Source organism: Tachypleus tridentatus, chromosome 1 (genome assembly GCF_004210375.1).
Source record: "Tachypleus tridentatus isolate NWPU-2018 chromosome 1, ASM421037v1, whole genome shotgun sequence".
Lineage (NCBI taxonomy): Eukaryota > Metazoa > Arthropoda > Merostomata > Xiphosura > Limulidae > Tachypleus > Tachypleus tridentatus.
Genome location: NC_134825.1, coordinates 65,665,013 through 65,692,161, shown reverse-complemented (window position 1 = coordinate 65,692,161; position 27,149 = coordinate 65,665,013). Strand labels below are relative to the sequence as shown.

General features: G+C 29.9%; 1 protein-coding gene across 3 annotated transcripts; it reads left to right on the top strand.

The window, feature by feature from the left end:
- Window positions 1–352: 352 nt before the first annotated feature.
- On the top strand, window positions 353–24,189 carry LOC143250781 (solute carrier family 25 member 36-A-like). 3 transcript variants are annotated; one of them, XM_076501783.1, is made up of 9 exons: window positions 368–606; window positions 866–934; window positions 3,124–3,396; window positions 4,788–4,865; window positions 6,199–6,299; window positions 7,486–7,552; window positions 7,973–8,253; window positions 11,964–12,062; window positions 19,657–24,189. In XM_076501783.1, exons 2-8 carry the CDS (start codon window positions 894–896, stop codon window positions 12,050–12,052), a joined length of 930 nt encoding a protein of 309 aa, XP_076357898.1. In that variant the 5' UTR covers window positions 368–606; window positions 866–893; the 3' UTR covers window positions 12,053–12,062; window positions 19,657–24,189. The 3 variants fall into 3 exon arrangements, with proteins under 3 accessions (XP_076357879.1, XP_076357887.1, XP_076357898.1); XM_076501764.1 differs by lacking the exon at window positions 11,964–12,062 and having other exon boundaries at window positions 353–606; XM_076501772.1 differs by lacking the exon at window positions 11,964–12,062 and having other exon boundaries at window positions 363–476.
- The last annotated feature ends 2,960 nt before the right edge of the window (window positions 24,190–27,149 follow it).

The window sequence follows — 27,149 nt, the reverse complement described above, 5'->3', positions numbered from 1 at the left end:
AATAAAATTTGTTTGTTAGTAGTGGAGAAAATATGTTGAAAGTGAAAACGTTATTTCTGGGCTCAGCAATCCAAGTCCAACTTTGTAAAAGTGATAGTAGCCTGTAGTTAAGGGAGAAATTAATTCATTTGTTTTCGTTATTTAGTCGGAATTTAGCCTTATTTTCACCAAATAATTTAAAAGAACCATCCCAACGAAAGATACCTTTTCATTAACTTTTATAAACCGAGAATATATTATGGTAGCAATTTAATAATGTTTTCATTGATAAAAGTCACATGGCTTTATTGAGCGCCAATGAAAACCAACTGTTCACGTGCATTTGGTGTGATCGACCGTGAGTTCTGTTTACGTCCCGGCATGCTGTGGGGTGACGTGAATTAACCGTACGACGTAAGACGTGTAGTTTGTAATTTGGGATATTCGTGTTAAATCTGATATTTATTTTGAACGAGTTGAAATTTTACATTTTGTGTGTATGTAAATATTTGTTGAATTTTGCATTTTTTTCCTAGCGTAGTAGTTCCTACGTTTTTCCTGTGTGTACAAGTGTAATGGAAAATAAACTTTTCATTCTCAGTCAGACGGTTGAACTCTAACTAAATTGTAAGTTGTAACTCGACTATTAAGTTTTATATCTTTTAACTTTATGAAGTTAATACTACACGCACAAGTTACACTTACAACATTATTGGCATAGTGAGTGTGACTGATACTTTATCATGGCTTTTGGAAACTAGTTTATAATTATATCCATAACTTCATGGAAATTAACATTTAGAAAATATACTACTATTCTTTGCTATTGAATACTTCATCTATTTTTTCTATAGTGTGTAGTAATTCATTGTTTTTGTTTTTCCAGAAAATTCAATTAGATTGTGAATTACGTTATGTCCAGTTACGATACGATAATACATCTTCTTGCTGGCGGGTGAGTCATTTTTAAAATCGCTACGTTTTCTTAGTAGTTTATTACTATTATTATTACTAGTACTGGTATGGTGGATGTTTTTGTAGTATTGGAAGATCATATTAAATTAGTACTTTCAACAGATTATTTGCTCCCAAAAGATTATCACTTGACAACCATAAGGCTAAAGTTACAAGGCCTAACAACAACATTAATCTTTAAAATAAAAGTTAGTTCTTTTGCTTATGCACCAGAATTTTCACTGATTGTTGTATTAATTGTCAATACTGATTTAATGTTAGCTTGTTAAATGTAAAAGCTTATAAACAACATTCTTAATTAATAGATTGGCTTTTTATTCTTATTCTTCTTGTTAAGGCTTGACCACTTAGCATTAAACCAGTTATTTTTTGTTTTGTTTTTTTAATATAGTGTAATATTAATGCTAACAGCAGTCAAACTATGTATGAAATTTTGAAATTGTAAATAAACCAGACAAAATTTAAGCTAATGTTAACAATGTCTAAAAATTTAAAGGGTATTTTATTAATATACTGTAATATAAGTTCGATTCCCTTCGGTGGACTCAGCAGATAGCCCGATAACTTTGCTATAAGAAAACACACACACACACACACACACACACACACACACATAAAAATGTAGTAGTTGATCATGTTGTAAATAATTATGCAAATTTAATCATCAAAATGGCATATTAAGTAATTTTTTGTACTTAATTGTTATAATAGTAGGACTAGGAAATGTAAACACATTTTGGCAGAGTATGAGGCATCTTCAGCTAAGACAGCTTTATTTTTCTAATAGGGTGATTGGTCTTTGGAATAAGTTGTCTTCAGATCTTTTGGATACAGTTATTTTAAGAGAAGGCTTGATAAATATTTTAATGATAAGGGCTATATATATATAAAACCTTGTTCAAATGAACGATTTCTTTTCAGAATACAGTGTACATCATAGATATGTTGCTTACTTTTATGAAGAAACATCACATTTGAATGATACTTACATTTCTGTGCATCTTTGTTTTGGAACACTGACTTTATATGACTATAACAAAAATCACTCTGATGACCTTTGACATTTTTTGTAGTTTATATAGCCATTGCTACTCTCATTATTCAATATCCACTTAATGCATAGGTGTTCTGTGGTCAGTATTTAACTTCTATATTTTCCTGTTCTGATTGACCACTGTCTGACTTGTCATGTATGTATTACATTTGTAGGAGATGCATGCTTTGTTATAAGAAATAACTGTTGGTATTTGGAAAGGATATATGTAGATTAATTATTGGTTAAATTTCCCATTGTGAAGATTGTTGATGTCTGGGATCATAAGGGTTCAGTGTTATCAATATATTGCAATCATTGATTTCTCATTTTTACATTCAGTTAATTTGAGTTTATTCAGCCTAACTGGTCAGTCATGACTTATAAATAATCAACTAATTATATTTAATCTTTCTAATTTTTACCATTTTCAGTTATTTCAGTTATCCAAGTCTCCTGTGAATAACAGTTGTTTTAACTTAAATAGTTAATAAGTTTGATTGTTAATTGATTCATGAATTTAAATAGTCACACAGCTCTGTTGACTTTGTGTTGAAATAATAGAGTTGAGAAAGTAAATGTGATTGTTTTCAACCATAGTTACAAGTTTTGGAAACTACATATACATATAGCCTCAGGCCTGTTATAAAGTAGTAACATTTTTTTAGTTTTTGATTTTAAGGTTTGACACAATTAGCTGCTCTTATCTAAGTAGAGAAATCAGTTACTTAATAATAAAAAAATTTATGACAGAACTAACATTAATTTCTGCTTAAATCAACCTACCTACTAAAGTGAATCTTGAGTACAGGAAGTACAACTTTCCAGATGTACTAGTCTTGTGTTTTTACTTGTAAAAATAATAATGTATTGTCAAAGTGGTTGAGTGGCCTTGCTGACAATAATGTTTTGTACCATAAATCCAATACTTTCTCACAAAGTTCAGCTAGCTTGCAATTTTGGTGAGATCTAAATCCATACACTAATCTAACAATGCAGAGTAATCTGCATAGATAAATTACAACATTCCAAATCAAAGAAACTCTGAGAAAATAACAGAACATATTTCTGGATTGTTCCAAAATACTTTTACTTTTGGAGAATGGTGTTCTGATTATCAATTATGTTTGATCTAGAATTGGTGGAACAGCAGGTGCTATTGCAACATGTCCATTAGAGGTTGTTAAAACACGACTTCAGTCATCTGTTGCAAACTTTAGTTATGTGTATGTGCCATCAGCTTCTTGCAACCCCTCAATAAACAATACAAATCATCAGTGTCATGTATACACTTACAGTACTTCAACAAGTTGTAACTCTGCCCCAGCAGAAAGTTCTTTCTCACCAGTTCTCAATTCCACAACTTCAACAAATCGACAACAGACAATTGGGATTTGGCGTTGCCTCAAGTAAGTTTTTTTTTACTACTTGTGCACATACACCATGAAATGAAATTTATTTTTGTTTGTATTAAACAGACAATAGAGACGTTGATAAAGTAGTTTTAATTTGTGATTACAAACCAAACAGTATATCTGAGAAATAAAGAGCTATATATGGATCATTTTGGTGACAAATGAAATGTAAAAGTACTTGTAAGTTTCAGACTTATATGCAGACATAATGTCTGTAAATAAATATTCCAGTTATAAGTACAAATTAGTCTTAATACCATGTATATAGTAAAATAAAAACATGAAATATCATTATAATAAATTTATGGATAAGTTGTACAGAGTTTATAAAATCATTTACAAATAAACATCGTAAAAAACATTTTGCATCACATTTTAATGTAAATCAGAAAACAAGTTGTACTGTATATTTGAGTAAGGAAGAAAATTATGCTAATAATAATAGGTGGGCAAACAACAATTTAGTGGTATAAGGAAGAAGTTTCTTGATGGCAGAACACTGGTACATCTTCTCTAGGTATTATCAGTGCTAAGTAATACAAGGTTCATATATCCCTTCAAAAGGACAGAGAATAAATATGACGGAACTAATGGCAGAATATCGTTAAAGATCATATATGGTCAGATGTACAAGTGGTGAGTTGACTGACAAATACAGCTAGAACAAACATCACATTCCTTAGAAATTATATACAAAGAACACCAAGGTTACCTGGGTAGAGGTGAATTCCAGATGTCCATCTTAACATGTCATCAATATGAAACATGTTGTAAAATATTCTGAAATGAAATTATTTTTCTGGATCAATACCAAAGTATAAAAGGACAAGACTGTTTAGAAACTATAGAAATTATGAAAACAAACAAACTCTTGTTGAACTGGGATAATGGCCCAAGCAACATCAGCCATATTTGGTAAGGTTTATTTACCATTCATACTCTTGACTTTTGCTTGTATTTTGTCACCATTTCCATTACGTTTATTTCCTATGTCTTTGTAACTTTATATAAACCTTGTAATGCTTAGCACTGATCAAACCTGAATAATACAGGTCTGTTTTTCTGTTGAAACATAGTGCATTCAACCATCAATAAAATTCTCCCTTATGCTTATAAATTATTTGCCTACCTGTTATTATACTATATATATCTATAGATTTCATCATTCAGCAAAGGAAGAATTATTAATATAAGGTGAAAAATAATTCAGTGATGTAGTTCTAGATTTTTGATATCACATTAATATAAAATGTTGATTTAATAAAACTTGCAGATTTATGATTATAGTATTATACCCCCTTTTTTTGTAAATTGATATGCAAAGCAGGTTCATACATAACACTTGATTATTAATGAAGGGATTTATATATGTTATATTTTCACAGACACATAGTAGAAAATGAAGGTGCTAGAGCACTCTTTAAAGGTTTAGGTCCAAACCTTGTTGGTGTTGCCCCGTCTCGGTAAGCTACCGAATTTCTTTACTTGGATAATTTGGAGTTAAGAGATTTTGTACAAATGAATTATGTAAATATTTTGTTTATGGCGAGGACATTTTTGTATTTACAGAAATTCCATACAAAGTGAAAAATTATTTTGTTTTAATATATATAGGTATAATTTGTTTATGTGAATGTTCACCAGATTTTGAGAAGTATCCCTTTGAACTGTCATGGCTACATTTTCTGCCTGTTATACCATTGATAAAGTTGTATACCTTCTGACAGGTTTTTGGTGTAGTTACCTTTATAGGGATATTATAGTGAGGTTTTATAAACTTTTTAACTGCCACAAAACATCTTTGTATAAGAAAAATTATAACAGTGCATTAATGGCATTTTAAACTCATAAGCCACTTTTGCTGTAGATTAGAATTCATGAAAATATTTTTTTAAATTAAGAATTACAAATTTGGAGAGTGGTTTGTCTGGTAATGTATTATGTGTTGTAAGTTTTACTTTTTTATTATTTTGTTAGTTAGCTATATGTATTTGAAATAAAGGATTGTGTTTAAGCTTTGTTGGTTTTCTTTGACTAAAGGATGATTTTGATAGGCAGAATACCTTTTTATAGTTTTTATTTATGTTCTTATTAAGAATGCACAGTTTTATACCTTTCTAGTTCCTGCAGAGGGCATAGTTTCCACTTTCCTTGTTTTGTCATAGAGTAAAAATACATATTTATAGTTTGAAACTTGTAGCAGATAACAAGTACCTATAGAACCTTCAAAATTAACATTTTTACTTACATTTGTAGCAACTTAATCCTTATCTTTTTTAATATGTTTGAGTACAATTATAGCTATAACTACTGTCATCCTGCCTCTATATATCTTTTCTGTTAGCCACTTTATTAAGGGAAGCTGGATCTAGTGTTAACACTTTGACTGCAAGCTATTTGTTAAAGCAATTTGCAGATTAAGCCTTTCACTCAATATCAGAGGTCATAAAACCAGTTGGATAACAACTTAAATTCTTAATTGGTGGTTGTTTTATGTAAGTCATGTATAACACAGTAAAGTTAATGAAACTTCTTTACTTTTAGAGGGTAAAAAAAATTTAATCAAAAATAAATTTGAATTTTGAACATTATTAACAATTAAAAACTATTCAATTTAAATTTAATTATTTAAATCACTAATTTTGTAAACAATTACGAGAAATAAATTTGTGTAGTTTGTAAATTTTAATATCAAGTGAGATTCTAATTAATATTGAAATTGCCCTGTATGTTAGTGATCTCACTTGAATGATCTATTTATAATTTCAAAGTTATGAATGTATATGTCTATTCTAGGGCTATATATTTTTGCACATACTCTCAAACAAAGGGTTTTTGTAATGCACACCTCACACCAGATACACCATGGGTCCATATTGTATCTGCAGCTAGTGCTGGTAAGTTTTCTTAGTTGGAAGATAATGTCATTTTTAATGAAAGGCTTAAGACTGTTTACTTGTTAGTTTGCTGGTAGTTTCAGAGTTATCCAGTTTATAATAATCTAATTTATTACTTCATTCAAACTTAAATCTAAATTTCATGTTGTATTAAAAAGTAAGAGATTTTGTTTTTCAGATTAGTGTTGTGGATAAGATTTTTTTTTCAGTTGAATTTGGTATGAACATTAAAATAGTTGAAATGGCATGCCTTTATTATTACTTTCAAACTAGTAGAATAAAACATATTTTTTCCTTACTTGTGAATGTACCACTTATATGTATCTAAATATGTACATCAAGATTCCAATAACATTTAGGATAATGCATTAACACATAAGGTTTGGAAGGTTGATTGTACCAGTATTTTAAAACATAACACTAGTGTTTCACTTACATGAACAATAGAGGAATAATGTAAGAGTGAAAATAATCCATAATTTGTGAGTTAAAAAACTCACACTGCTCTTTTATTGTTCTGAAAACAATTAATTCTAAAAACTAAAATAAAAAGTATGGTATCTATATTTAGTTTGTGGAAGTATTTAGCATTTATTGGTAGCCAAATTAGTCATGTGTTACAAAAGCCCAAGTGGCTACTCTTCAGTTTCTTAACTGTGGTTATTACACATTTTTGGTGTTATTTTCAAAATGGTGTGCCTAAAAATGGCTTTTGTTACTCTGATTTGAAATCTATAGTTAAACTATCTCATAAAATGTACATGTTTGATTTTTAAATGTTTCATAAGTAAAATATGAGCCATTATTTTACTTCAACTCTGGAAATATACTGTAGTAACAAACTGAAAAATTTACAATATACTAAATAATTTGAAGGGCATGTTGAAAAGAGAAAAGAAAGTTGTGTATAATTAATGACATTTTTTTATCTTGAAATATGACAGAAAAGCATGGCTTAGCGGCATATCAAATGATGTTGGGGCAAAAGGAAGCTTTTTTTGCTTTGTATAAGAACTTATGAGAAAAGAAATTGATGTTTTGGTTTTTTCTTTGTGGTTTAAACTATTTCTTATACTGTGCACATATACATGTGCTTATTTTTAAGAAATCCCTCTGTGTGTTAGTTGGTTTACATGTAGTAGAACTGCTTGCTTATGTTGCAGAATAAATATTTGTTTCATTATAGGGTTCATGTCCTGTTCTGTAACTAACCCTATCTGGGTTGTGAAGACTAGGCTACAGTTAGATCAAAGGTATAGTGGTTAAAAACTAATCAACTACCTTCACACTGTTTATGCAGTATGTTATAAAATGTGTAGGTTTTGTGAAATTTATCTGGACCCGGTGAAATATCTTGTGATTGTTTAATGTTACATTATGAATAAATAAGGTCAATTGTTTAATAGTTTATATCCATATATAAAAAATTTCTCTGTGTATTATTAACAAAGATGTCTATTTCTTAAAATATATTGCCTTTATTTTGTAAATAGATAATCATTTTAAAATGTGTGTGTGTGTGTGTGTGTGTGTGTGTGTGTAATGAAACCAAGATTTGTAAATCATACATTGCAACAGACCAATATAGATAAAAATTTATTTTTTAGCTTTTTTTTGCCAAGTGTAAAGTTCTCTTAACTATAATAAAACTAAATGTATTTTTTACTTTTCAGAGCATTTGGAAGTACTTCTGCAAGAAGCTGTATTTATGGGATTTACAGTTCCAAGGGTATACGAGGATTTTACAAAGGTCTCAGTGCTTCTTATTTTGGTATCTCAGAAACTATTATTCATTTTGTAATTTATGAGTTTATCAAAGCAAAGCTAAGAGAACGTTCTTTGTGTAGAAGGAGAAATTATGATCCAAATGCTAAATCTAGTAGAGACTTCCTCGAGTACATGTTTGCAGGAGCTGTTTCTAAAAGTTGTGCCTCATCAATAGCATACCCACATGGTGAGTACTTTCTTTAAACAGGGGCAGATAAATTGTTTTGTATGTGTTTTTGTGTCTTACGTGTGTATGTATATATAATGGTGTTACTAAGGGTTGTATGTATAGTTTGTAATTTCTAAGTAAAACAAAATACTTTGTATCTTTAAACACCTCAGAGGGCTGTTATGTGTACATGTATCTTGCTAATACATTTTATTAAAAAACTAATATTGAAGTAAGTCTTTTGTGTTTTTAAGCTTTAGATATGAATAGTAACAATTTCTCCAAAATTTCTTCTAGTGTAAACTTAAGTAATTTTTAAGAAAATAATTGGAAAGAAAATTATAGTAAACTATGTTAAATTTTTATTTTGAAAGAGATGTCAGGAAAATAATATTTTTCATGGTAATAAAAATTAATTAAAATAAATTATATGGGCATATTTATACTGGATACATTTGTCTTATGTTGTTGTCATACTTTAAATGGATCATGTTTTAACTTCATACTTGCTTTAAACATCATTATGAATAATAAAACTAAGCTTTGGATTGTTCAGTTTTTTGTTTTCTTAGTGTTTTCACTATTGAACAAGTTGTACATTTTATTACTACTACTACTACTTGATTGAAAGCACTAAATAATTTCTTACTGATAAGAGACAATAAAGACCATGACAGAACAATTCATTACTGAACCCTTGGTTCTAAGATGTTCCTTACTGTTGACATCCATATAACAAGCTTTTCATATCTTAAAATTGATAAGAATCATGGTAATTAAATAACATTTGTCATAATGTAGAAAAAATGAATCTAAGCTAATTTTTGTAATTTTGTTACATGTGGTTTTAAAACGTATCTAAAATTATATAATTTCATTTTTTTAACTTCAGATTTGAAAATAAAAAGATTCTTTATAGAATTTTCCATTGTATTCCATTTCTTAAATTGTTACAGGTTGTTCTTAATTTCTAAGCATCAGTTTTTGTTTTTATCAAACATGTTAGCAGTAAATAAGTGGGTGTGTAATAAGTGTTGTATGAAAGAAGTGTCATTTTCAATATTGTTTATATTATTGTAACCTTAAAACTTGTATTATATGAGAGAAACATTCCTCAACTCTTTTGTTGTTTTTAATTTAAAATGAGAAATGTATTAAAGACTGGTAATTTTTAATGGTTACTGTCAAATTTTAAAATTTTAAGATAAAACATATTTTTAAATTTGTTTAGTTAAGCTGGATAATATTGACATTTTTGAATAAATTAATTGTAATGTTATGAAAAGGATACCTGTTAAATAGTTGTGCATTTTACATAAGCTTAAAACTAGTAAAATTAATTTTTCATTATTCAAATTTGAAAAATAAATAATTTCACTCTCATGTTAAAAGTCAACTAAAACCATTACGTTGCTTCCTCATTTACCTTTAATGAATGATCATACACTGTGAGAAGTTTGTCATAATGTTTTGACATTTCTTTTTGAATGCTGTATGAGTGAAATAATTTGACATTAGATTTGTTTCACTTTGGTAATGTTTTTTATCATACTTTTGTAATTGTCAGTCTAAAGTATTGCTTTGAAGAGATTAGTTGAAATTTCCATTGCACTATTTGTAGAATCAACGTCAGTGAAAGATGCACATAGTTTAGTGTATATTTTAAGAGCACCATTTATTCATTGAATACGGCTAATGGTGCACTAGTTACAAGTGTATAATAATAATAATTGTAAGTTAATTATGATGAAATTTGTGATCTGACTGAATTAACTTTTGACAGTGTTTCCACATTGGTGAGTACTCTCCCTCACCTCCAGTGTTGATACAATAGCAGTAACAGTTTTTGAAATATTAAGATAAATTATTGTTATTCAATTACAAATGCACCTAATTGTTATTTTTATCATTTTTTGTGGAATATTATTCTGTGATAACATTTTCAGAACAAATAATGTATTGAAGAGAAGTTTTTCCAAAAAATTAACTTTTTTAATGTGATGTATTCCTTCTGTTGGCTGCATAATAAATTCAAAGTGAAGATTTTGTTGGTCGTAAAACACTTAAGAATATTTGCGATTAGGTATATCTTCAGAGGTCTCAGTACTTTTTAAGTCATTTTTTGATGTTACTTTGGCCTGGTAAGTGTCGTTAGAGAGCACTGTTACATTAAGTGTCTTGATCATGCATTCCAACTCTTTGCTGGGGACCTTACTCTACTTGGAATCATGCCCTTCTGTGTGCATGCCAGACTTTTGTAGTATATTTCAGAATCACTCGAATGCAACTTGAACTGTGTGAAAAAGACTGAATATTAGTGATCAATTGATTTTCACTTTTTTGATATGTGAATGAAAGGAAATGGATGGAAAGTTTAGTTTGCTGATTTTAATTGTGAAGAAAAGAGAGCAAAGAAATATTCTCTCAATCAACAAACTTTTAGAATTATTCAGCTAATTATACTTATTTTTATTCACATAATTTACGAATTGAGGAAAAATCCACTTGTGAATATTAATATGGAGAGTGTTGTTTTTGTATAGGACAATACTTAAATCTGTGCTTGCTGAATATGCAATTAGGAATTTTATAACAGTTATCATACTGTTTTTAATCTGAGCTTATTTTTATATATTGTTTCAAAAACATGTTTTTCAGTGTTAATTTTTTGGAGCACTTTTGTGTGTAAAAACATTTCTCTATATGTTAAAACTGCATGACTGTTTGTAAGTAGTGATGTGATTGATGTAGAGAACTCTTTTAGTAAAAAACAGAAGTATTAATTATGTGATTTAGGATATTGTAAACAAAAGCTTTTTTTATCCATAGCATTTATTTTAAGTCTTGTTGTTTCTCCTCTTTTTTTTTTTTTACTAAGTCTGTTAAGGTGGGGCTTTATACTAAACATTAATATGTGTGTGGAAATGCACCACATTAAGACTTGTAGTAATACAAGTCGAATTGGTTTTACTGCCACAAGAAGGGTTTTCATTAAGGGTGTGTGTATAACTATTTATTTATGAGTGGATCGAAACATACAAGGAATAGTTGTCATACTATTGTACTCTTCTTTCTAGAAACTGTTATTGAGCTAGTAAAAAATCGAACGATTTAAGTTACCATTTTTTTTTGTGGTATAATATTAAACACACAGTAAAGATTTAATGCCACACTCTGCCAGCTAAGACGTTGACGTTTTACACGTTAAAACTTGCGAATTCACATGTGTGAATGTGATATTGTTAGAATCAACTATTTCCGTGCTAATGGCATGCTTTAGAACTGGAAAATTGATATGTTCGACGTTTTATATTGAAGTAAAACTATTTGGTCACTAGAAGCTAAATACATGGCTTACAGTTTATGGCTGAGTGAGAGAAACAAGTAAATAAATAAAGCAACAACGTATTTCTGATATTATACACCACGTCATTTTTGCCTACTTTGGCTGACTAGTAAAAGTACACCTGAGTCATATCAAATAATTTAGTTAAATTTAGTCTAAGTTAAATGTGTAAAGTTAATTTATTGGATACAAGCAGAGGTTCGTTCTTCCACAAACTTGGTATATCTTGTTACAGCGCAAATAGATACCGTAGTTTTCAACACTTAGCAAAGAATATTGTTTCAAATGGGTAAAGTTATTATAAAATTAGCTATTTAAGTAAACCACTTAGAGCATAAAATGTTTTATTTCGTTACATACAAAGTATTTTTTCCTTATCTAGTTCACTCGTCCTTGTGTTTGTTGCCGCTATACGTCACTGCTCTTGACCTTGCAGCTACTAATCTCGCGCCAGCCTTCACAGATATTTAGAACGAACAGAGTAAGCCAGCAGTTTAGTAACAACTGAGCGTATAATACAGTTCGCGTGTTGTTTCAGAATTTATTTATATGGAACAGTAACAATATAACGTTTCCTAAACATTATATTGGTCACGTAATATATCATTCTGTTGTTGTTGTTTTTTTATTAATTATGGAACGATTAAAATTATGTAATAAAATATCCTTCTACATCGTCAGTATACAGCCGAGTTTCTTGGTGTAACGGAATTTATTCAAACAACAATATTGTCTTTCAAAGATTATATCAGATAGATGTTATATACCCTTGTATCACAGTTTTGTCTTCTTAATTTTGAAGGGGTGTATATTTTGTTAGCATGTCCTTTTACGTTGTTAATGGAATCCCTACAAGTCTCATAGAAATGTAACTTGAAATATTTTCAAAATGCACGTATTGATCAAAGTAACCTTTTCATTTTTATACATTTCATTCCCGAGAGGTATGCGACCACATTGTTAGTTATATAAGATTCAGTCAAAGCATGTGGGAATAAGTATGGTTATCAGACGTGTGCATATTAAAAAAAAAAAAAATGTGGGTAGGATTGGAGGTAGGACAAACATTTCTTATTAACCCAGCATCTCTTCATACAGTTGTATTGTCTCAACTTATTATGCTGTTTGTAATAAATTTATATAGAAAAGTTCTTAAACGGTTTCACTAATACAAACATTTCGTATTTACACATTCTAACGTAAAGCGAGTTTTATTTTCCATTTTGTTTTAACCTAAGACGCGATGACTCAAATTTTTTATTGTAAATACGTTTTCGTTATAGTTGCAGAATAAAATAATTGTTAAAAGTATTTCACCAAAAATTTAGCGATGAACGTTAGCCGGATATTCAGAATTGTTGACCTATTGATCAATGTTACTCCACACGGTGGAACCGTAAGTGTATTATAAGAGTGATGAGGAAATCTCACTATTCAATTAGAATAGCCCAATAATTTGTGATTAGTATTGTTTACTAGAGCTATTCTCTATAATGTATCAATACAAATTAGAGACGGGTATTGTAGATAGCCTTACACAGTTTTGGGGCTAGCGAGATTACACTTTACAGGCGGACTCGAGGTGTCTTGATTATATAGAGTAGCCCCTACCTTTTTTTGTTTTTTATTTGGGGTTAAAAAGCAGGCACCAACGTATCCGAAAGGTCACCTAGGCGTGATTGGAGTTTAAGAGTAGGTTTGCTGAACTAGAATTTGGTATCGAATGTTTTGTTACTGGCTTCTCTTTGGATCTCTTGATACTATTTTTGAAATGTTCATACTCTCACATAGAAGCTAACGAAAGCAAAACTTGGCACACGTGCTAAAAAGCAACGGGCAAGTGTCCCAGTGTTTTTTTTTGTTTTTTTTTCCGGAAATGAGCCCTCTATCCTCCGTTGTAGCTACAGAAGTAATAGAAGATATTGATTGGTGCACTGGGGCTCTGTAAATCATGGGGAGAGGAGATTGAAACTTCGCAGTTCAACGCGATTATTTCTTTAACTGTAATTTAGCGCATCATACGCTTTTATGCGATTGTATTCTAGAGTTTGAAAATTATGTATAGAAATTTTAACACAAGAGCAGATCAAGTTTTATTTCTTATTTTTTGAATTACATTTATAGTATAGACTATTTAGATCTTTGAAGAATATTATACGGCGCGAAAGAAACTAACGCAAACTGAATTTTATGAGTTTTGTCTTTATAAAGTACGTTGTTTGATTGGGCATGATATATCAGACAGATTTCTAGATTTGTGAGTTTCGAAAGATATGAATGATAGAAATATTTGTTGGCATGATTTTGATTTCTCAAAAGATTAAATATGATGAAAACTGGTGTATATGTACATATTTTCGTTCAGTCACGCGGTAATAAACGGGTTATCATTGACGTGATGAAAATACGAAGGCCATCTGCAAAGTGATGTCATTAATGGTTATTGATGATGGCACTACTGGCAGCTGTAGGCCAGATTGGACTTTAATAGTTTAGATTAAAAAAATAATTTTAATTAATACTGAATATGTTTCTCAAATATTAAAATACTTTCGCGAAATTAGGACAATACTGATTTGAAATGTATGTAATAAATAAAATAGCAGTAACGTGTGTGGTTAGAATAGTTTAGCCTTCAACAGTTTAAGATAACATAGAGTAGAATTATGCCTATTTGTAACGATAATTATATTATGGTTATAATGATGATGCTTTTGTTCTTTTCAAAACTATAATTGTACTACAGTGTTAATTTTATTGGGAAAAATTCATTTGTTTCATCCTTATAAAAATCAATTACATTATATATATATCCTAAGGGATAGGGGCTACAGTTTAAAGAAATTCTATGTATTTAGAGAATTCAGAAATTTATGTTAGTGACATCACTCAATTTTTACCTTCTTATCAATATATTGTGAAACTGGTATTTTAAAGAAGTGAAAGTAATCCAATAAGAAATAACTCAATTTTTTTAATTGTATTAAATAGTTTATTTGAACTGTTGCTGCATTTTATTTTAGATTTTTAATGCACAAGCTTGGCTCATTTGCCTAAGCCTTCAAGGGGAGGAAGGCGTTTAATAAACAACATGATCTAACAGAACAATTCAGATACACGTTACTTAGCAACACTGTAAGACACGCACAAGCCTAAGTTTCTTTATAACAGTAAATCTGAAGACTAATTAGCTAAAATAGAATAATGTTAGATGGCCGAGAAACAGTTTGTCAGCATAATGCTAAAAATATATTATGAACACTAAAAATAAAGATCAGTAACAAAAACTTTTGTTTACTTTATTTACAGAATTGTTACTAGGCAACTTTTTAATTGAACTATTTTTTTAGATCATGTTATGTACAAAACATCTTGCACACATAGTAGGACTAGGTAATTGAGCCAAAATTGTGCATTAAAAAATGTGATAGTCAAAATAAATTAATACAGTATGAGTACTCATGTTAGAAATCTGAAAAGTTACTTCTAATAACTTATTAACTGAAGTAATGCCATTTGTAAAATAACAAACTGTACATGTATATAGAATTATCAAAATCCATGATAAAATACAAGTGTTTGCTGTTTTTTAATTTTACTTTTATTATCATAAAATTTTTATCTGTTGATTGATCTGTTGTGAGAGGTTTATCTGTAGAAGCAGTATTGTTTCATTTTAACTCCTGTTAAGTTTATTCACACTGAAGTTTAGTAGATGATATTACTTTGTTTTGTTTCACTTTTAACACTAGTTCTTAATTGATTGTTGAATCTCTTCATCACTATATTCAGAAACTTTTTATGTGATTCTGGATAGTTCTCTTAGTTTAAGAAATTTGAGATTTATTGAAAGATAATTTGTACATGAAGGAGAAAAGAACTTGTTACCTTCTGTTTAGAGCACGGTTTTTTAAAATGTGTGTGTGGGGTTGCAGAAGGTGTGAATTGAGGTTGTAACTTTTGTGAAAAATATTTTTCTATACAACTTATAGAAATAAAATAATAATGTTTTATATTTTATCAACTTTTACCTAATAAGAATAAAATAAATAAAATTATAACCATTACATTTTAATGCTTCTGCAAATCAAGGTTTTCCTTACTAGTTCAACACAAGGTAGAGAGGAAATAGAACTACAGCTGAAACTAACATGTATACAACCAGTATCACTGAAATAAGTACTCAGCTTACATTAAAAGTGTTAAGTCACATCTCTCTTTTGTTATGTGTTAGCCAACATAATATAATTTCTATAATTTGTAGTTAATTGTGTTGTTCTAGACATAAGGTTCCCCACTAGTACAGCGGTAAGTTCACGGATTTACACCGCTAAAATCAGTGGTTCAATTTCCCTAGGTGGACTCATCAGATAGCCCGAGGTGGCTTTGCTAAATGAAAACACACACATATAGACATAATTATAATTTAGCAATTAATTGTGTTGTTATACCTTTATCCATTTTGCTATTTAAAAGCTTAATAAAGCATTTTATAATTATTACAATTTCTTGGAATTTTTAAATATAGGATTGTGGTAAGGTATCTTTAGGTAAAAGGTTGACACAAAAAATTTGGTAACAACTGGTTGAGAGGATGGTTAACTAACTTTTATAATATTTCATCTGAAAATAAAATAAGCAGTTATGTGGCAAACAAGTGGAGTGAATCAGTCTGAACATGTAATGAAAGAGTATAGTTTTTAATATTTTTCTAAGAAATAAAGTATTGATTATTTAATTTATTTTAATTTTAAGTACTTTGGGCTCTATCTGAAGTAAAACTTAATGAAAGCAAGTACATGTCATTAAACAACAGTGTTACGATATCTAGAGAAGTGAGTACTATGTTTACTATTACATATTAGTTAAACTCAGTTAATCCTGTCACTGTAATGTTACTGTATACTTTGAGATTTGTTTTTATAAAGCTATAAACTAGTATGTTAATTGTGATATTAATACAGAGTTGTGATCACATGCATGTCTCAAGTTTGAAACATCATCCTTAAATAAACTGCAAACAGGTAGAAGTCCATTAAAACATTTTAAATTTGTATTTGTTGCTGTTTAATCACAAATTTATGTTCTGTAGCAACATTACATTAGGTAAATCATTACTATATACAAGAATGAATTGACTTGCGACACAAGTGTGATTAGCCTATAGCATTACTTATAAATGCTTTGTAAATGTTGGGTTCCAGATTAATTAAATAGACACAAAAAAAAAAAGCTTCCACAAAGTCACTGAAAAAAAGTTGTATATATGAGAAAGTACTAGTTTTTTCCATAGCAATGGTTGTAATGCTTCTTTAAAAAGTCTAACTCAGTACTTTTTTTCACAAGAAATGAAAATATTATTTTGTTATATTGCCTGCACAGTAGATTTTTTTTAAGTAATGTGTAAAAATAATTTCTTTGCAAGCACAACAAGGCTTTATAAACAGTTATGTAACAAAACTACAGCATATTGTATGTGATACAGTGTATGTATCAAAATTACTTCCTGCTCGTCCATCAGCACTGTACAACATATGATTCTTACATATAATCACAGTTAAGAATTTTGACATTGCCTGACTGGTGATGGGATTTGATATAGTCTTATGTTATTAGTGTAAGTAATGAAAAACTGCAGTACTTTGATGCTCTGGTCTTGACATTTCTGTGGCTTTACAAAAGTACTGTACTTTGACACTGTCACCCTGTTTGAACTACTTCTTACATAATCATAAGAATGACTTGGATTAAAGTAGGCAAAACTCATTTAATGGAACTTTTAAATAATGTTATTAACTATGAAATACATATGGGTTTTAATCCATTTTCAAGTCCAATTTTCTTTTTTTTTCAAGTTCATATTTGTTTTTCTTGTTATGATGATGTTTATGATACATGAACAGCAACTTTCTGTTATTTTCAAATAAGCTTATTTTATGCTTGTATATTAACAAAATAATCTGAATCAGTGCTCATAAGACAATGAAAAGTAATAGTAATTACTGAAGATAATCTAAAGCTTGCAGAGTAGAGATCATGGAGTTGGTCAGCAATAACTTTTTAACTAATATTCCAAAAAAAATAAGTTTTACTTACCATAAAAATACCATTTGTTGTTCATACCATCATTTTTGTGTTCTTATGATTATGAAAGAGATTTTCTTCAGGAACAGAAAATATAACATGATTTCAGCATATGAAATCCATTGATTCAGTATTATTACAATATTATTAGTAGGGAAACTTTTAGGTGTTAGGAAATGAGTGTTTTTGAACAGAAATCTCTTTTTTTTTATTACAGCTACTTTAAAGGTTTGAGTTACATTCAAGTAAACATGTATGCAATAGAGCATTGAACAATAGCAGCTCTTACTGTGAACAAAGTTTTACAATATTTCTGTTTTGTTAAAAGCACTTGAGAACTTATATTTGGTATTATTTACATTTTTAGTTCAGTAACCCATTTAGCTGTTCATGATAAAAGCTTTCTATTAACATATCTAATTTATCATTTTGTAAACTGTATGGGAGCTATGATGCTTGAAACATATGGCCTGGCAACATGTAAATGTATGTTATATTGTTTCTGTATGAGTTTTGGTACTGGAACTGGCCAGTTAATTGGCATAACAGATAAAGTAAAATTTTAATTAAAAGTGACTAAGTTCATGAAAGTAATCAACTGGTGTTGTGGTTATTACTATGTTTGGTTATTCCAACAACCCAGTAATCATAATTATGATTAAATCCATCAATATTACAGAAGTAATAAACTAATCAGAATTAAGGGTTCCAATTACTGTTTTTAATTAATCAAACAATCCAAATAATTGAAATATTGCCATTGTGTTTTGTTGTTCAGCCCAAATCTAATATGAGCATTCTGTGCTTTGTCCACTGCAACTCTCAAAACCTCATTTTTAACATTATAAAATATTTCTTTAAGCCATTTTGAGAGAATATAATCTATTAATGAACCTCATAATCAGTTGGTTAAAAAATTTCACTAAATGCCCAACTCTGATACTCTGCATTTGTTTAACCAGAAGGTAATACAGAATATTAATTTGTGTGGAAATAATTAATCACAAATGTGGCAAATTTCCACTATGTGGAAGCTTGCCAAGAATTTGAACTAGGAATTATAGGGGTTGCTCAAAGTAAAGACAAAAAATACTTTTCATTAAAAAAATGATTTAATACCTTTAGAAAAAGACTAATGGATACTTTTAAATATATTTATATGCATCTACTCAGATGGATTTTGGGGTAAGACAAAATACCAAAAGACATGATATAGAGAAAAATATCAGACATTTTTTCTTTTACTTGTTTTTTATTCTTTGTCTAACTTTTTCATAACATGTTTTTTTTATTTTGGGTATTGAAATTTTTTGTGCAAAAAGCAGTCACTTTTCCCAGATACCCCCTGTATTGTCCCCTTCCCCCCATAACCAGTGGCACAGTGGGGTATATCTGCAAATTTACAATGCCAGAAATTGGTTTTTAATGCCTATGGTGGGCACAAATAGCCTATTGTGTAGGGTTGTGTTTATCTTCAAACAAGCAAACAGATACCTTCTATCAACTGGTAATCTGATATATGAATTTTGTATATATGTGTATATGTTGATATCTTGGCTTCATACATTCACATATAAAACCAAAATATGACAAAAGATTGAAACTGACAAGGGATTAGTTAAAGGTGTATACAAGTTTCATTGCTTCTAGAAATGCAGTGCGTGGATTGTAAAGTACTGTTTGAAAACTTTACCTTGGCAGTTAGAAGATCTTTGAAGTCGAGAATAAAAACATGTTGCAGGAAATTATACCTGTCTACCCAGAAATAGAAAAGTATTTTTTATGATGCATAAATAAGATATTTGATTCTGTTTTACTTTTATGAATATTTAGATTATAAATGCACCTCATTCAACCAATGTAATTAGAGTTTAAAAATTTATTTGCTAACTAAAATAAACAAAAATATATTTCATAAAACTACTTGATTTTATATTATATAATAACATTCATTTTTGCATACTTTAAATATTATCACTGTTTCCTCACAGAGGTGGTGAGAACACGGCTTCGCCAGGAAGGAGACAAATACAGGTTCTTCTTTCAGACACTATTATTAGTCTTCAAGGAGGAGGGTTTCCGAGGGTTGTATAGAGGCCTCGCTACCCAGTTGGTGAGACAAATTCCCAACACTGCTATTATGATGGCAACTTATGAAGCAGTTGTGCATATCCTCTACAGATCCATTCATCAGGTTCCTATCTCTGTGGAGATATGTGAGGAAGAAGAGGATTACTGAACAAGTTTCAGAGATGTCAGTCTGTGCAAAAACCTAGAGGTTCCTGTTCATACGTTTCCTCACTTGTATATGTTTTAGAGACTGTGACTTTATGTATATTAATAATAGAACATGTAGATAGCACTGATTAGTAGTGAGTGCATCAGAACACCAGACTTTATTTTCTTTATGTGAAGAGAAAGAAGGTTAAACCTGACCCTTGAGTGTGTTTTACATGTCTGATACAAAACCAAGTGGATTCAAAGTACTAATCATTCATGAGTTTGGTTATGTGGTGCTACATTAACCACAGAAACTACATAATGTCAGATAGTGAACAGTTTGTTGATTAAGTTCTGTTTTGATGAAACATAAAGTACAAGTAAAATTAAATGCAGATGAGAAACAATTTTTTGATTTTGTAAAGTTTGAGCCACATCATACCTCATGGAACAGTGAAGTTTTTATTTAGATCTAATACTTGCCATTATTTTTTGTCTCATGTTCCTTGTTTGAAAGCAAAAGCCAAAGTTGTTTGTTGTTTATTGCATTGTTTCTAATCAAAAAATCATTACAGTTTACAGATTCCAATTAAATTTTGTTATTCAACTTAATTCAGTATGCTCTGAACATTAATTTTACATAGTTCTGCTATGGCAAAAATGATTCTCTCTGATTTGAAAGGGGAAAAATTTATCAATTATATTCTGTGTATATTATTTATCAAAAAATATTTACATTTTATACCATTTTATAAAAACAACACGCCCTACGAAGTGTTTTTAAAATACCAGTGCAGCTGCATTTTTTTCAAGTGTTTTTACATTTCACATAGTGGTCGTACTGCTATGCTATGTTGGATATGTTTGACCAACAGTCGTAAGTTTTATTATTACATTTATTAGTTGAAAGTGATGTCATTTATTTCTCCTGTAACTAATCTTTTTTCTTAACCCTTTTGGCACTGAATAATAACTTTTAATGTTTGGCATGGCACTGAATATATGTGTGTGATACTTCAACTAATTACGGTATCAGTACTAAAAGCATGATATTTTGGCAATAACTCAACAAAAGTCCCTGACATATTCAGTGAATGTACCCAATACTATGTATATTAAATTAAATACATAAGAATAACAAGGATAAAGGAAGGTCGTCTGCCACGCTGAACCTTCAAGCCAACTGTGGTCACGAACCTCGCCGAAAGGGTTAATAATGTACATACTTTCCTACTGAAAATAAAGTCCAAAATATAAACTTGTTTAAAAAATATTGCATAGAATACGTAGCCATTAATTTGTTGAATTTTAATATATTTCATTATCTGTACCATTTTCTGATATATTTTTTTCTTTATTAATAATAGTCCATATTAAGAAACTATGCACACACGAAAATTACAGTTATGTAGTATTGTAAGAATCTGTTTAATTTTTCATAGAACATTAACTGTACAAATAAAAGTAACAGAAAGATATGTAAAGAACTGAAAAAACCTTTTTGAATAGTGTAGATTTTACAGATGTTTAAGTGTCAGATTTAGGTCCAAGAAGACATTTTTGCATCTTCTAGCTGTAACATTGTAAAAAGAGAGATTTTGATGTATGACTTAAAATAACCAAGGAATGGGATTTGTACACTATCTAAAACTGTAGTTTATAGCTCTTACTTTTTTGTAAATGTCTTCCTCTTTGGCTGTTATTAATAATTGATTTATTTTTGAAATATTTTTTACTTAGAAGAGTACTGATATAATCTTACACTTGAAAATAATTTGAAAGCAGCAAGCATAAAAAAGTCTCTTAAATTCTTAAAAACATCCAAAAGTTTTGGAATAACTTTGTTTACTTAGAAAACTTTTCTCCACAAGGTGACAATTAGGCCATAATAATAGTATTTATTGGTGATAGCCATTTGAATAAGACAGGTGCACTCATTGTTTTTTGAAAACATGCATTTTGTGTTTACAAGTAAAAATTTGTATTCCTCTGAAATAGGTGCTAAGAGCATCATGATGTATATTCAAAATCAGTTCTGATTCCTTGTGAATAGAATACTCTGAAGTTGTGTCATTTGTATCTCAGGATGGCGAGTATGAGTATTAACACTTACTTACTAATAAAGCAGAGAACAGCATTTCAGCCTTCTAGATCATCTTTAGAAGATGACCTAGAAGGTCGAAACATTATTCTCTGCTTCATTAGTAAGTAAGTGTTAATACCCATACCAGCTGTCCTGAGATACAATTTTATTCCAGGTGGGTTTCTTATCATTACGAATTGTGTCACTTGTATCCCTGGAAGATATTGCTTGGGTGGTAAATATATTAGTGTGTGAAGGTTTTTCTTGTTCAATAAACATATAAAAGTATCAAAAAATGTTTTGAGAGTAAAGATAGAGTAAATGAAAACAAAATAAAGACAATATTGTCTTCCATTTCATTATTTACAGTTTAGAAGTTCGTTGTCAGATGTTACGTCTAACCTGTACTTAGTTTGTGATGTACTATATTAATTTAAACATAACATGGTTTAAAAATTGTCTTCCTTCACCATTTCAGTTAAAGACTAATGATGTTGAAAAAGATGTGGTTTTTTATAGGTCCTGTGGTTTCAGGAAAAACATAAATCTACCTGAATATTTCTTCTTTGATGCTTAATTGCTACTGTGGTTTTAACGCTGCTGATTAATATTAAATGTAAGTTTAAACTTGCTGAATCAGGTATTTACAGTTAAAAAGTAGGCCTGTTTACTTACTGGACATCTTTCAAGTTAGGTAAATATGTATAATTAGAGCATAATTAGCTTATAATCCACGTAAAACTCTGGGTAAGTTTATTTAGTCTAGGTTTTAGTTTTTTGACAGGCTGACAACTTTGAATATTAGCTATGAATTCAAGAAAGTTTTTATATCCAGAAATTAAAACCTAAACTGAACCAACATAGGCATGACAACAACAAATTTCACTACCCTGAGTTTTGGAGATAGCACAAGTTTGTGCCATACTGAAAGTAAAAATATGAAATTTCTTTTTTCTAATAGTATGTAGTTATTTGCCAGAACAACTTAGTTTCCAATATCTAGTAATGAGTTTAAGTTTTGGTTTTTCTAGCTATAAAATAGAATCTATTTGTACAAGTATTTTAACACTCACTTTGTGTACTTGCTTTGTTATTGGAAGTTTTATAGTAGTTCTAATTCCCTATATGCTTATCATGTAAGGTTGCTAGGACTATCTGTGAACTGTATACTGTTTAAAATATATACATATGTAGCATTTGATTGTCAGTATTTTTGTAAATACATAAAATAACATTTTGTCTCTATTAATAGTAAAACTTAAGACATTTCTAAACATAGTTTGTACCCATCCAATATTTTGTTCTGAATAATTAACAGAAACATGTTAATATTTTTGTGGTGACTGGATTATTATTATTAAATGTTTTTTTCTGAAATTGATATTTCATGTCTATTAATTTGATTACAACAGTTAAATCTAAGCATGTTCATTATGGAACTTTGTTTCTCTTTTTTTTTTTCAGGAGAGTTTTAAAAGTATGAGCTGAAATTGTTATGTATAATTATTAATTTCATTTCTTGAAATAATATGTTAATGCAACCAACATTTGTTTTAAAGTGCACATAATTACTAAATTTCAAATATAGTAAAATAGTTATTCAGAAAAAATGTACACTGTATTTCTTTATCTACATTTTAAATCTTTCTCATTATTAAAAATATTCAACCATCTTATGAAGTTTTTTTATATACCACAAATTATTACATAACTGATTGTTTTAAGAAGGTAATTGGTTACAAACTTCTTTTCCACTTAATTTTTATTAGAGTACTTTGATGTCTATAATAACTTTTTTGACACTGTAAGTGCACCTGGTTTTAACTTGTTAAATATTTTTAACTTGTAAAAACAAAAAAGTACACAGTGGAGGTCTTTTATTCCTGTACTAATTTTTTGTTTACATAATAATTATATGTAGCTCCACTTCAAAAAAATTAGCTTTAACCTAATCAGAAAAGTTAAATGTAAAAAAATTATTATTTGATGACATATTAAAATTAAAAACTTGAAAATATATTAACTTTATTTTCTTGTACACTTATAACAGCTACATTTAAGTTGGTACATAGTAAGAGTAGTAGGTTGTTAACTACTTTGTAGACTTTGGTCTGGTAATTCTGGATAATATACAAGTTGTATAAAGTGTACAGCAATTTGTATAGCTAAGTCATTGCTTGTACAAATGTTTCTTGAAAAGAAATAAAGAAATTTAATCAGTTTTGTGCCTTTTTTGTTTTGTTTTCTTTATGGTGTAGTGTGTGTTTGTTTTTCCCTTACATAGCATATCAAGTTGTTTTAGACAACACTTGCATTTCTGATTTCCTGTAGTGTTTGTTTATGGTTAAGTGCAAAGCTACACAAAGAGATGGTTTGTCTTGTTCGAGTATCAAATCTTTATTTTTGGCATTGAAAGCTCTACAGTCATATTGCTGTGCCATGAAGGGTGAGTGACTTTTATGTGTATATAATAAGCTGATTGAATATTTTATCCTTTGAAAGAAATAAAGGCACAGTACCAGCCATTTCTGTAAGGTTTAAAAACACAGAAAAATATTTTACATGGTGCCTCCCACACTACACCTTTTCCATGATTTTGTAGGATCACTAACAATTTGATTTAAATTTTGTTAAACAATTGTTCAAATGTGTGCAAGTTCTCTCCAAAATTTACATCAAATGAAACTTTAGAAAAAATGACCCCTTAATATTTAATTTACTCGATAATTTGTTTGATAATGCAGTAAATATTAAATCGTCTGTGAATAACAAACTCAATTATATTTTTATGAATTAACTGAGAATGGAAGATCACATGGTTGTCTAATATTGTTTTATTTCCTTGTTAATCACAATAATGATAATTTTGATTTTATAAAGGACAAGCTGGAAATACCCATCAGCTGACAGGGAATGTTTAAACATTAAAACAATGTAAGTTTAACAGCAATCACATATTTCAAAGTAATAATTTGAACATAAACTTTATTTCAAAATTTTAAAAATGCTTCTTAACATTTGTAGTTTGCTTTCCATCTATCAACAAATAAAGATTTTGAGGTGGTCCCACCTTTCAACACCTTGTATCTCACTGACAAAGAAATAATCCAGCAAACTTTCACACCTTTACCTGGAATCCCCTTAGAATATTGAACATTGGTTAATGCCTCAACATGTTAAGATTGTTTGTGATTAGTTCATTAGGCTGGAATAATTAACCACCTAGCTTTACAAAATAGAAATAGGGTCAAGTTTCGACCCCGTTATAACATTCTACACTGTTCACATGTTTACTTATAAATTTTGGTTGAGATTGGCCCAATTGGCTTGGAGGAGTTAGGGTGAAAACAAACACATTTCGTCTTTATATCTGCCTGTATATGACAGTGTTTTCAATAAATTAGATTTATGACTTTTGTTTATTTGTACTTAGGCAGAGAAGTACACAATGAACTATATGTTACGCCCACCTCAGATATCAAAACCCTATTTTTAGCGTTACAAACCTCTCAGTCTGAGCAACTGGAGAGGAGCAGTAGATTTATGGCAATGTATCTAGGACTTAATCAACCTGTACCTTAAACTACCTAATGTTTCTAGTGATAAAAAACATTTAAATTCACTTTCGTTATTGGAATTATCATTTAGAGGTGAGGCAGGGTTAACATTGCAATTGGCTCTTTTTGTCATTCCCCCCGTTAATACAACGGTATGTCTCCGGATTTGCAACGCTAAAATCCAGGAGTTCGAGTCTCCTCGGTGGGCTTAGCAGATACCCGATGTGTCTTTGCTCTAAGAAAACACACATTGTTGTCACTTTTATGGATCCAGAAGGGCCACATACAAAATTAGCTCAGGCCATAGGTTTACGTAGGGCCAGATCTGTTATCAGGCTTGTAGTGGACAATATTAATTGAACAGTTACAAGATTGGATTGTTGCTGTATATGTATACGAGTCAACAACAAAAATAGCTTCTTTTGGTTTTTTTCTAGGATGCATATGCTCGACATGGGTACACACAATGTAATAAACGACGAGATGGATAAAATGATGTGTTTGGTATGCTTTAGTTTCTTTACATGGGCATTTGCCTTTTACATTTCACAACAAATTGCACGTATTATAATGTAAACTTAACATTGTAATTAAACTAAATATTTTTAGTATATTTTATTAAAACTGTAAATCGATGTTAGCGTTTAAGCACACGTATCTTTAGTCCCACTCGTAAAGCCTACAGTATTGAGAAAGTAGCAAACAATTTTTAGATGTACTATAGTTGAGTTTTTGTGTGCTTGCTTTTCAGTTACTATGTTGTTAAAAGATATTCTGAATTGCAAAAAAGGTTGAACTGCTTGTTTATTATTTCTGTCTTTTTTATATGGACATATACAATGAGAGCATGTACAGTGGAAAAGCGTAATCTATCAAGATCTTACTACTAAAATGGATTATTCTATGTGTAAGTCCTTATAAGGAAAGGCTGTAATATACTTTATCTCCTATGGCTTTATTTGGACATACAAAGATATAGAACATGTCATATTGGAAGCTTTAAAGGGAATAAAATTTGTGTGTATTAACTGGGTTTATCTTATTAAAATAAATTAGGAGATCATACGTAAAGATAACAAACAGGATTGTTTAAAAGTGTAGTATTTCAGCGATATCTTTCTCTACCCTGGCCAAGCGCGTTAAGGCGTACGACTCCTAATCTGAGGGTCGCGGGTTCGCATCCTCGTCGCGCCAAACATGCTCGCCCTTTCAGCCAAGGGGGCGTTATAATGTGACGGTCAATCCCACTATTCGTTGGTAAAAGAGTTGGCGGTGGGTGGTGATGACTAACTGCCTTCCCTCTAGTCTTACACTGTTAAATCAGGGACGGCTAGCACAGATAGCCCTCGAGTAGCTTTGTGCGAAGTTAAAAAAAATCTCTCCCCTATCAAAGAATATTTATAAAATATGAACTCTTATCCTTAGTATTAATCTAATTCGAATACATGTCTATTTTCGAGTGATTTTTTTCTTGTAAGTTTTAAATGACAAAGGAGGCCCATTATGTCCAAGTGGTTAAGGCACTCGACTCCTAATCTGACGGTCGCGGGTTCGAATCCCCTTCGCAGCAATCGTGCTACCCTTTCGGCCGTGGGGGCGTTATAAAGTTTCGGTCAATCTCACG

Coding starts and splice junctions, on each gene's coding strand:
- LOC143250781 (XM_076501764.1), top strand. CDS start 894: ATGTCCAGTTACGATACGATAATACATCTTCTTGCTGGCGG. Junction 3,397..4,787: donor GGGATTTGGCGTTGCCTCAA/GTAAGTTTTTTT, acceptor ATATTTTCACAG/ACACATAGTAGAAAATGAAG. Junction 7,553..7,972: donor AGGCTACAGTTAGATCAAAG/GTATAGTGGTTA, acceptor TTTACTTTTCAG/AGCATTTGGAAGTACTTCTG.